General features: G+C 39.3%; 1 protein-coding gene across 1 annotated transcript in view; it reads left to right on the forward strand.

The window, feature by feature from the left end:
• DNAH11 (dynein axonemal heavy chain 11) overlaps positions 1-12,927 on the forward strand; it is a 415,753-nt gene that overhangs the window by 280,761 nt on the left and 122,065 nt on the right. The window contains 4 exon segments of the mRNA XM_037836873.1: positions 1,929-2,042; positions 7,179-7,322; positions 7,962-8,144; positions 9,709-9,810. Coding sequence (XP_037692801.1) covers positions 1,929-2,042; positions 7,179-7,322; positions 7,962-8,144; positions 9,709-9,810 — 543 coding nt within the window.

Below are 12,927 nucleotides of genomic sequence, written 5' to 3' on the forward strand. Positions count from 1 at the left end.
TCATGATATTGTCAAGGACCTGTTGACAAATAGAGGGCAGAAAAGTTCTGGGTATTCACAAGAAAGAAATTATTTCCAATTCTCTGCTCTAACACACAGGATTAGAGGGAAAGCAGACACTCTAAACATGCTGTGTAGCTTTTCCCTCTCCAGAGCTAGCCTTGCTGACCACCCCAGTCATTTGGTAGATGAAATTGCACACTGTAGCTTACCAGGTGCTGAGATACACAGTATTTTCACTACTCTAGTATTGCCACACCTTGGGATGAGCAGTATCGGAAATGAGAAAAGTTGAACAACTTAGAGTAGGTTCTTTTCATTTGCATTTGTGGAACTTTATTTCTTTATTATTAAAGAAGGTTCTGCTTATAAAAACTCCTCCAAAGAAATAATCATCATTAGCAGTAAATGAATCAAAAGAAGAGAAGCAGCTCCCAGTCTCGAGAAATAACATCTTTAAAGAAATATTCTTTAAGGTTTCTTTTAGTACTAAAACTCTGTGATCCTGAGTCCAGTTTAAAATGATGCTATTATAAATTGTATCAGACAGCATTTATACATTCATTATATCCTTGTGGAAAATAAACCTGAGGCAATAGTACATTCACATACATTCATGTTCTCTTTCTCTCTCATCTGTAACGGTACCCCCAGCACCAAATGTAGTATGCTTAGAATTTTCATGGTCCATTCCTGGCAGTGTTGAGGGTTGTGGTTTTGGAGTAGTTCTCAGGAAGCATGCAGAGTTTTCTTATTTACGTTACAGTAGCTGTGCATATATTGGCAGGAGACCACACATCTACCCTGAACCAATTATGTTCCTGAAAAGTGCAGTATACAGCAAAATAATGGTTAATCAGGGGAAGGGTAATTACTGCTAATAAAGCTGTAGTAGATAACATAATTTGTTGTGAGCAGTGTTTAATTTTATGGTATAGTTAAACCTGTTCATTCCAAATACATCTGAAGAAATGCACTTTTGTTCACATTTTACTTTCCACAATCACCATCACTGCAGGGACCATCTCCCATGGTGACTAGATCCCTTGTGCCGAGGGCCATAGCTTTTAAACTCAAATTTCTGCTGAGGACTAAAGATTCACTCTTCCTGGCCATTCCTATTCTGTAGGAATCCTAAGAGGAGGAGAAAAAACTTCCACGCTTCTCATTTTGGTTTGGTTCAAGTTTTCCAGCTTGACTTCCCTAGTTCTATATATTTATGTTTAAGTCAGAATGCAGAGGCAGCTCTCTCTTTGGCCTGTGAAGATGGTGCCACAGAACCCCCAACCGCAGAGTGGATATTGGTGTCATTGTTGATTGCAGAAGGTAGATCTGGGCTATTGCAGCTATAGTTTCCTATCAGATTCTTAGAGTAACCAGTAATCAAAGTTTTTAAGATGTCTGCTTATGGTTAACCATGCAATCCATGGCCACAGAGTAGGTAGTATCTTCTAACCAGCTAAAAAAAAGAGCTTCACATCTGTTCTTCAGGAATAGCTAACATGGCTTCTAGGTAAATGTCAGCAAAACTTAGACACAACATTCTAACAAGAATATTTTATGGTCTAGGTTACTGAGCCAGCCTGGATTCTCAGTTGTGTAGGACTCTCTGAAAAAGGAAATTGAAGAGTGGCGGAATCGCTTAATCTTGCCTTTATTAATCATGGCACCTAGTAGTTAAATTACTCAAAGCCCTTCTTGGAGCATTTTGATAGTTGAATCTTTTGTGCTGGAGTTTTGTTGTTGTGGTTTTGTGCATATACGGAGCTTTGTGTGTACGCTATGCCTGAAGGGAAATTAGTCTTTACACAAATTCCTTGCCTGCTCAAAATACACACAAATGAATTATTCAACAGTGCATCTGAGTCCGCCTGCATTTTTCAGTAGCGATATCTGGGATGATGATTGGTGCTTTTCCCCCTCATTAGGTGGCGGCCATTCAGACTGAAGTGTCCCAGAAACAGAGAGAGTGTGAGGCCGACTTGCTCAAGGCTGAGCCTGCGCTGGTGGCCGCCGCGGCTGCGCTTGACACGCTGAACAGGGTAAAGATGACTACTTGACTCATGGGTTTCTTCAAAATAATATGCCAAGGGTACTAGGGTTTGAAAAATGAATCTGAGAATACAGTCCATGCAGCCAGAAAGCTTTTACAAAGGAAAGAAAAACCCACAAAACATTAAAGTTGAAACAAACCTTTGGGGTCATCACCACAGGTCAAATTCCTTTCCCATCCAGGAGTCAGCTCTACCAAGCCCCGACAAGTTCTCTCCTCTCTAATATCTCCGACACCATTGGATTCACTTCCCTGAAAGGCAATTCATTCTATTTTTGGCAACTGGATTTGATGTAAATCCAGCTTTTTGAATTCTGTGTTGCTTTAAGAACTAGAAGGTGGATTCTATTTCCTCTAAAATGTAAAAAGTGATATTAACCAGAGGCTCGTTTAAAAAAATAAAAGGACTGGGAACAAAAATACCTAGGCTTTGTCCAATACCATTACTTCTAGCTTCACAGTAGTAAAACTTCACTGAGCACTGGAATCCCCTTAAGAGTAAATAGTCTTGCTCTTCACAAAGATATTGTAAGGAAAAACGAGATAATGGGCAATGTCATTCTAAGAGCGTGCAGCTACAAGCTTGCCCAGGGGCTATCCCAAGCCTCTGGGGAGAATCTCCGAGAAATCAGCAGGCCTGAGGTTCTTAAGGTTCATCTTCAAATAGTAAAGGGTCTAGAGTATTTCTCTGTAGGAGAAATGCCCAATTCCTTTTCTAAGTATTTTTTTGAAGAAAATAATTTTGGCCGTGAGAAAAAGTTACCTACATGGATGTTTCTTATAGTGTTACCATAAATGGAAAAATTTTAAGACTCTAAATACAGAATGATAGAAGTTTGATTATTATGCAGTTGAATGCTGGATTTTCTGCTGCCATTGAAATAATATTGTTGGATACTAATTAGAAATATAGGAAAATATTCATGATTATATTAAGTGAGTAGAGCAGATTATCAAGCAAGACATATGACTCTTTTTTGGTAAGAACATGCATGTGCATGGAATAAAGATTGGAAAAATGTAAACACATAGTACCCTGTTATTTCTGAATAATGGGATTTTTATTTTCCCCTTTGTGCTTTCTTTCTGAGTAATGGAATGGTTTTCTTCTTTGTGTATCTCTAAATATGCAAACTCTTTTCTGAATAAAATATATTTTTTACTCAGATAAAAATCAGCATCACTTAAAATATAAAGCTTAGTATATTTATAAATGAAGGCGATACTTGTATGTGATGAAAGAATCTTGTTTAGCCAGCTCTCAACTATTGTTAGCATATTTTAAATCTTTGCTTTTACTTCAAATTAAACTCTTACTTTCGCACTCTTTCCATTCTTTGCAGTCATTTCCCAAATAAATAGGCAGTTTATGGTAATGGAACCCAAGCAAGTACAACATTTGATCAAGTTTTATAAGCAAGTGAATATTATGTATCACATGAAATGCCACAGGAAATACACAATTTTATTTTTTCATGTATCATGAACCTACACGCACTTTTTTTTTTTTTTTCCATTTTTATTGAGATTGTTCAGATACCATACAATTATCCAAAGATCCAAAGTGTACAATCACTTGCCCCTGGGTACCCTCATACAGCTGTGCATCCATCACACTTAATTTTTGTTCAATTTTTAGAAACTTTTCATTACTCCAGACAAGAAATAAAGTGAAAGATGAAAAAAGAAAAAAAGAAAAGGAAACTCTAAACCTCCCCTATCCCTAACCAACCCCCCTCAATTGTTGACTCCTAGTATGGATATAGTACGTTTGTTACTGTTTATGAAAAAATGTTGAAATACTACTAACTGTAGTATATAGTTTATAATAGGTATATAGTTCTTCCCTATATGCCCCTCTATTATTAACTTCTAATTGTATTGTCATACATTTGTTCTGGTTCATGAAGTGATTTCTAGTATTTGTACAGTTGATCATGGACATTGCCCACCATAGGATTCAGTTTTATACATTTCCATCTTTTGACCTCCAACTTTCCTTCTGGTGACATATATGACTCTGAGCTTCCCCTTTCCACCTCATTCACACACCATTCGGCGCTGTTAGTTATTCTCACATCTTGCTACCAACACACCCGTTCATTTCCAAACATTTAAGTTCATCCTAATTCAACATTCTGCTCATACTAAGCAAGAGCATCTACATTCCTTCTACAAGGCAGGAGGGAGAGTCAAAGAAGGTAGAGAGGCAAAAGAAAGAGGAAACAAAAAAAATGACAGCTAGGAAGCAGCAAAAGGAAAAATAACCTTAAATCAAAGTAGAATAAAGAATCAGACAATACCACCAATGTCAAGTGTCTAACATGCCTCCCCTATCCCCCCCCCTTATCTGCATTCACCTTGGTATATCACCTTTGTTACATTAAAGGAAGCATAATACAATGATTCTATTAGTTACAGTCTCTAGTTTATGCTGACTGCATCCCTCCCCCAATGCCTCCCCATTTTTAACACCTTGCAAGATTGACATTTGCTTGTTCTCCCTCGTAAAAGGACATATTTGTACATTTTATCACAATTGTTGAATACTCTAGATTTCACCAAGTTACACAGTCCCAGTTGTTATCTTTCTTCCTTTCTTGTGGTGTCTCACATGCTCCCCATCTTTCTCTCTCAACCATATTCATAGTTACCTTTGTTCACTGTACTTGCATTGTTGTGCTACCATCTCCCAAAATTGTGTTCCAAACCACACACTCCTGTCTTCTATCACCCTGTAGTGCTCCCTTTAGTATTTCCTGTAGGGCAGGTGTCTTGTTCACAAAGTCTCTCATTGTCTGTTTGTCAGAAAATATTTTGAGCTCTCCCTCATATTTGAAGGACAGCTTTGCTGGATACAGGATTCTTGGTTGGTGGTTTTTCTCTTTCAGTATCTTAAATATATCACACCACTTCCTTCTTGCCTCCATGGTTTCTGCTGAGAGATCCGCACATAGTCTTATTAAGCTTCCTTTGTATGTAATGGATTGCTTTTCTCTTGCTGCTTTCAGGATTCTCTCTTTGTCTTTGACATTTGATAATCTGATTATTAAGTGTCTTGGCGTAGGCCTATTCATATCTCTTCTGTTTGGAGTACGCTGTGCTTCTTGGATCTGTAATTTTATGTCTTTCATAAGAGATGGGAAGTTTCCATTAATTATTTCCTCTATTATTGCTTCTGCCCCCTTTCCCTTCTCTTCTCCTTCTGGGACACCAATGATACGTACATTATTGTACTTTGTTTCATCCTTGAGTTCCCGGAGACGTTGCTCATATTTTTTCATTCTTTTCTCCATCTGCTCCTTTGCGTGTAGGCTTTCAGGTGTTTTGTTCTCCAGTTCCTGAGTGTTTTCTTCTGCCTCTTGAGATCTGCTGTTGTATGTTTCCATTGTGTCTTTCATCTCTTGTGTTGTGCCTTTCATTTCCATAGATTCTACTAGCAGGTTTTTTGAACTTTTGATTTCTGCCGTATACATGTCCAGTTCTTCCTTTACAGCCTCTATCTCTTTTGCAATATCTTTTCTAAACTTTTTGAATTGATTTAGCATTAGTTGTTTAAATTCCTGTATCTCAGTTGAAGTGTACGTTTGTTCCTTTGACTGGGCCATAACTTTGTTTTTCTTAGTGTAGGTTGTAATTTTCTGTTGTCTAGGCATGGTTTCCTTGGTTATCCAAATCGGGTTTTCTCAGACCAGAACAGGCTCAGGTCCCAGAGGGAAGAAATATTCAGTATCTGGTTTCCCTGTGGGTGTGTCTTAGAAAATTGCTCCACCCTTTGATGCCTCGGGTCACTGTGCTTTTCTGCCCAGCAGGTGATGCCTGTTAGCCTATAATTCTTGACTGGTGTGAGGAGGTATGGCCGTGTTCCCCCAGGCTCTGGGGTCTGGTTCTGAATGGAAAGGGCCCCACCCCTTTCCTCCTAGAGAAGACTGACCCCTCAGGTGGAGGTCATTAGCATTTCAGTGGTCTCGCTCTCTGCTTGTGGTGTCTCCACCCTTCCCCGAGTCACAGCCCTGGAAACTGAAAATGACTGGGGCTTTCTCCACTGAGCCAAAAAAGAAACAGATAGTCCCCTTCAGACCCAGTCCAAGGCAACCCTCCAGCTCTCCCAGGTCAGTCGTCACCCAAAGCCTCTGTCTGTTTTTTTTGGGGCTGCGTACCTGTAGTGAGCAGTTCACACTCGCTACTTAAAACCCCAGTTGGAGCTCAGCTGAGCTGTATTCGCTTGCTGGGAGAGAGCGTCTCTGTGGCACCACGAGGCTTTGCAGCTTGGGCTATGGGGGAGGGGGTCTCCTGACCTGGTTCCGCAGGTTTTACTTACAGATTTTATGCTGTGTTCTTGGGCATTCCTCCCAATTCAGGTTGGTGTATGATGAGTGGATGATCTCGTTTGTCCCCCCGCAGTTATTCTGGATTATTTACTAGTTGTTTCTGGTTTTTTGTAGTTGTTCCAGGGGGACTGCTTGGCTTCCACTCCTCTCTAAGCCGCCATCTTGCCCGACTCTCTACACGCACTTTTTTAACATGCTATTTCCTGCCCAAAGCATTTGCCCTTATATTTGTAATTTATTCCATTAAAACCACTCTGTTGAGCTCAATCAAGATGCTTACCTGAGGGAACTAAGGAATAGGGAAGAAGGTAGCTTTAGTCTATACAGCTTCCCTCCTACTGAGCATCATCGTAATGCAATGGAAGATAGTCCCCACTTGTGCATGTAAAACAGAGAAACAAAGCTAACAGATGCAGAGTAAGGAATTCTGTTTCCGGGGAGTGCCTGGTTAAAAGGCAGATATATTGTGGAGGTGGGATGGAATCCGTAAACACCTTAAAACCTGTGTGTTTATGAAATTTCCTATTCCCAAGTGAGCAGGACTCTCAGGGACTAGAATACCAGATGGGTAATTTTTCCTAGAGGTAAAAAAGGCCAGTGATGTTCCCAGAGCATCAGAAACGTGCCCAGCAAGAGCCAAGCCTCCTGGGGTCCTGTGATGGGTTTCCCAGGCGGCACAGAACTGTCACACCAAGACTGGTGCGAAAGGGAGGCCACAGAAGACCAGCTTGAGTAGCTAACAGCCTTCGTCAAGACCCCCCCCAATCTAAGTGTCTGTGTGTGCTTTTCTTCAGGTCAATCTCTCTGAGCTGAAAGCCTTTCCCAACCCCCCAAATGCAGTTACCAATGTCACTGCGGCTGTGATGGTCCTCCTGGCTCCGAGGGGCAGAGTGCCCAAAGACCGGAGCTGGAAAGCGGCTAAAGTCTTCATGGGAAAGGTATCAGACGGCCCGGAAAGATGAGAATCCTAACAGTCTCAGAACTCTTTTCAAAACTGGTTATGCTTGATGTCAAAAGATGTTCAGGTCAAAAGAAGTCATATTTACACCGGCTGAGTATAATCCACTGTATGCACTGTGTGTTCTCTAGACTTAAAGATTTTGTTTGCCGAGTTGGAGGCAACTTTGGAGCTATGGCTTACCTAAGGCAACACCAGCAGCAGTTGCAAGGTTGCTAATTATTTGAAAAATTATGAAAGCAGTTAAGTGTAGGAGGGAGAAAATTACATGGATTTCTTATGCTGGAAAAAAATGTTACTAATGTACAGGAAGGTGAAGCAAAGGGGCTTTTTGGTATGTGTTTTTCCTTTTCTTTTCTGCCTTTCTTTTCTTCAAAATGCGAATACCTCCTGTGCAGGGACTGAATATTCTACCCTGGGATAGAAGGGATTTTAAAAGTGTCCATTGCTAATTCTAACTTCAGACAATAAAGCATGAAAAAGTCAAACAATAGGATAAATGCAGCTTGCCAATTTTGCCTTTGTAATGTAAGTCCTAAAAGCTGATTTTAACTTTTGATCTTGGAATTTTCTCTGCAGTCAAAATGGGTTCATGGCAATAAGTCTTTCTGCTTTACAGGTTGATGTTTTTTTGCAAGCTTTAATTAACTATGACAAAGAACACATTCCGGAGAACTGTCTAAAAGTGGTGAATGAACAGTATTTGAAAGACCCAGAATTCAATCCAAATCTGATTCGGACCAAATCTTTTGCGGCGGCTGGTCTCTGTGCTTGGGTCATCAACATCGTTAAATTTTATGAGGTATCAGTCCTAATCTGATGATTAGCAGGCATTATTCACAGCATGCATAAACATATCAATCTCTAGGTCAGGAACAAAATATAAAATTAATATTTCTTTTTCTGAATAAAAATATTGTTCTAAGATTGAGGCAGGAAAGTGTCAGACTAAACAGTTCTACACAGAAAATGTTTGAAATGGTGGAAACCATAAATTTTAGGACATGGTGATTACTGCTTTAGATCAAATAGCAGCAATTAATCTGACTTATTAGATGAAAACTTGTTGCATTTATGAATTATATTTATTTACATTAAAATATTCCTTTCATGTTGGCTTGAAACAGCTGTGAGTTGGAATTCGTGTCCAGTTAAACTTAATCCCTACTCCCAAAGCAAAAATGCATATCCTCTCTGTTGCAGACTTAGATGAGGAAATAACCTCTTTTTTTGTATTTTTCTTTAGTATTTTAATGACCAATAATTTTTTGCCTATACATGGTCTAATCTAAAATTTGTACTTTGGGGCAATATAGAAATAGCTTATAATTTCATTTAGTCATTAATTCATCAAATATTTGTGCCTGCCAACTATGTCCCAAGCATTTTGCAGAGTACTGGATATAAAAAAAAGGAACAATGAATGGCCCTTGCCTTTGAAGACCTTGCTCATTTTTGCCTTGGCCTCTGTCAAGGAGGTTATATAAATATGAAATTCCTGAGTAAGAGCCAATTATAGCAATGGCATTCCCAAAAAAGAGTTTCATAAAACCCGGTTACATTGTTTATACTGCAGGACCCACAGAAAGAGGACTCTTTCTTTAGTGGAAGTCTATATAGAGCAGGAGGTGAGACAGTTTGGAGTTGATGTGTGGCTTCTCCCCATAAGAGAATGCCTGAGCACTGCATGCTAATTTACCATAGATGAAAAGATGAGCATAGAGCCCTAGTGCTGCTGTGTTCTAAGTAGTTCTGCTATGAAACAGGAGTTAAAATTTAATTTTCTTTCTCTCTCTTGACCAGGAGGAAAAATAATCTACCCAAATTCTCAAACCACCTATTCAAATAACATGCTTAAGGCAGCCAGGAACTTAGAAAGAGAAAGTGAAACTGTGGTTAATATTGTGTGAGGGTATCTCCCACTTTCCTTTCTGTGTTCAAAGAATTTCTGCCTATTTTCTTATTCTCTTCCTTAAAGATTGGACTTCATCCTAACTTTAGCTATAGTTCCTTCACACTATAATTTCTCGCTTATATGAGTAGAATCTCATTTTATGATAGATTAATTTTATGATAGATTAATTTTAATATCTTAATAGTGCTTGACTTATACAGCATTTTATGCAAGTACTTAAAACTCTAATGCCCAGAATAAATAAATAATCAAGGGCCAGAGAGAACTTGGAAAGTTACATAGATTTTTGCTTTTGTGTTTACATAGTACCATCACTAAGAAACCAACAACAGATTGCTAAGCTAATTAGAGATTTTATTTGTAGGGCTTCCAGAAAACGTACAATTGAATGGTTATTGGTTCTCTCTGTGTCTTTATTAACTCATGAGTTAAACCTAATGTGTATTTTCAGGTCTATTGTGACGTGGAGCCAAAACGCCAAGCATTAGACCAGGCAAACTTAGAACTGGCTGCAGCTACTGAAAAACTAGAAGCTATCAGGAAAAAGCTTGTGGTAAGTACAGACTATCATATTTGACCCTGAGCAAGTTAGTTAACCTCTCCAAGCCTCTATTTCCTCATCTGTAAAATGGGTATTAAAATAACATCTACTTCTTTGGCAGGTTTGTGAGGATCAAATGAAAGTAATTCATATTAAGAACTTAGCATGTGACACATAGAAAATGCTTAAAGAATATTAGCTATAAACATCATCGTCTTTTCTGTTTTTACAAATACATAAGCCAGTCACTCTGGTCCAGCGTGGTAAGTACAAATCTGGCTGTATACCAAGAGCATTGGGAGCACCAGAAAAGTACTTAGCCTGGGGAAATTAGGAGCATTTCATAGTGAAACCTGCTTAGGAGTCGCCAGCATAACTAGTTTGGGAAAGACATACTGGCAAAGAATCAGGAAGAGAGGGAAGCAGCAGCTGATAAACTTAAAGAATCTGAAATAGGTCATAGCCCTAAGACGTGTGTTTTGGAAAAGGTTAGGAATAGCAACTAGTAGTTAAATGTGTTTGAAAAGGTGAGCAAAGTTCTTTGTCTTTCACACCATGGAATTTAAATTTTATCTGTCAGTGATATTGAGCTTTTGAAAGATTTTAATAGGTTAATAACATGATCAAACTGACTTTTTGACAGTGGAATGGAAGATGGAGGGAAAGAAGCAAGCATAGAAGCAGAAAAATAAGTTAGAAGGCAACCACAGTGGGTCCTTGTTAGAGCTTTGACTAAGGCAGGAGCAGTTATGTTGGAGAGGGTGAGAAGGATTCAAGGCTAGTTGGTGGGTTCTGAAGAGAGGGGAAGGAATTGAGAATTGAAATGATGAGCTTGAGGTACCTGGCAAGGCAGCATGGAGTAGTGTGATCAGTGATGAGGCTCTGTAACCCTGGGCAACTTACAGAATTTGAGCTTTAGTTTCTCTTCTGTAAAGAAATAAAAGTAACAGTTACCTCTCAAGATGGGCATTTGTGCTTTTTGGCTACCCAGCATCTGGTCTACCTTCTTTGGGTGATAACAGTCTGATTTATCTTTGGGGGATTCTGTCTCCTGCATTGGATATAGTTAGGTGGGACTTGAGCAGGAGTTCTCTGCACTTTTCTAGCTAAGGACTGGACATGTGATCCAAGTTTGGCCAATTTGATCCTCTCTGAAGAAATTGAATCTTTAGCATAAGGATAAAAAGATGGAAAACAGTCAGAGTCCAGGTATTCCAGAGACAGAGTCAAGATGAGTTTTGCAAAGAGTTCCTGCTCGCAAGACCCTCTGCGGCTCCGTGGTGCCTGGACATGGTCCCCTGCCTTTTATTCCCTCCTAAGAACTTCCCTATGTCCTTCTCATATATATCCCTTCAGCTTAAGTTATCTGGAGTTGGTTTATGTTACTTCCAACCTGTGAATCCTACTGTATTGAGAGCCCATTCAGTGTGTGGCATGCAGTAGATGCTTCGTAAATGTTTGTTCCTGCTCTCTTCCTATAGAAAACTACCTGTAAGTGTTGGGTAGTCAGTACTGAATTTCAAGAGAGAAACCCGGCTCAGGAATGTAAATGTGGGAATCGTTGGTGTGGGGATCATATGTAGAGATTGTCTGGGAGAGTGGGAAGAATAAGAAGCGATGAGAGCTGAGGGTAGACCTCAGGGAGATGTTTCCACCTCGGTATGTCCAGGAAAGGTCCCTGAGCAGGTGAGCTCAATGACAACTTCAGTCTGGAATCTGCTGCTCAGAGTGACCAGGTAACCAAGCTGGGCTTCTTAGAGAAAGGGGCCGAACTAGGCCTGCGTACGCCTGGGGCCACTACCTGTTAATTTGACAGTAAAGTGAGGGCACGCCTTTCTTATGGAGATTATCTCCCAGATTTCAGGGCAGATTCCCAAAAGAAGAGTGAGATCAACTTTCCAGAATAGACTCCAAGGCATAGATGACTTGAATATACCAGGAAGGGATTACATTGCTCTTAAAATTTACTAGCCAATAATCACAGGATAGTTATTTCTTTTGTTAATTGTTTTAATAAATTGGTAAATTACCCCAAAAGGATCTCCCATAAGACATAGATAGATAATTGAAGCACCTCTCACAATAATTCACTCTCTCTTATTTTTCAAGGCTGCTCCCTTTAATAGGCCTCCCTGATCCCTTATACCCCCCAGGTGACTTGACCACTTCTTCCTTTCTGTAACTGCTGAGTCTGGTACATAGTTCTACTACAGCACCAAGCATACTGTCAGTAAGTATCTGGTGACTGTTGAAAGAAAAACAAGAAATAGCAGCTGATTAAATTTTTTTTTTTTTTTTAAATAATCTCAAATTTACAAAACAGTTGCAAAAATAATATAAAACCCATTCCAAGAATTCCAGCATACCCCACACCCAAAGACTCAGATCCACCAAAAATTTTGCCACAATTACCATACCATTCTGCTATCCATCTGTCTTTCTATTTATCTATTTTTTGAACAGTTAAGAGTTGATTTTATACGTACGTTTCTTGAACACTTAAAACTTCCATGTATATTTCCTAAGAAACCACCTTAAGTGCAGTTAACAAGTTCAAAATTTAACATTGATATAAGTCTTCCAGGCTATATTCAGATTTTTCATATGTTCCAATAATGTCCTTTTGGGAATTTTTTCCTCCATTATTAAAATTAGTGCAGAATCGTGTGTTGCCTTTTTTGTTGTTGTTATTGTCTCTTTAATCTCTCTTTCTCTCAATTGTGGAAACATATGACATGAACTTGCCCATCTCAATCACTCCCAAGCATACTATTCAAGGGGATTAATCACACAAGTTGTGCAACCCTCACCACCATCCATTACTAGAACTCTCCCATCATCCCAAATAAAAACCCTGCACCCAGTTTGCATTAACTCCCCATTCTCCCTGCTTTCCCACCCATGGTAATCTGTACTCTACTTTCTGTCTCTAGACATAATACCATAGTCTAGCTATTTCATACATGTGGAATCATACAATATCTGCCCTTTGTACCTGACTTATTCCACTTTCCATGATGTCTTCAGGGTTCATCCATGTTGTTGCATGTGTCAGAACTTGTTTTCCTTTTTAGGGCTGAATAATATTCGATTATATGGAATTACCACATTTTGTTTACCCATTCATCT

This window comes from Choloepus didactylus, chromosome 5, assembly GCF_015220235.1.
Source record: "Choloepus didactylus isolate mChoDid1 chromosome 5, mChoDid1.pri, whole genome shotgun sequence".
NCBI lineage: Eukaryota > Metazoa > Chordata > Mammalia > Pilosa > Megalonychidae > Choloepus > Choloepus didactylus.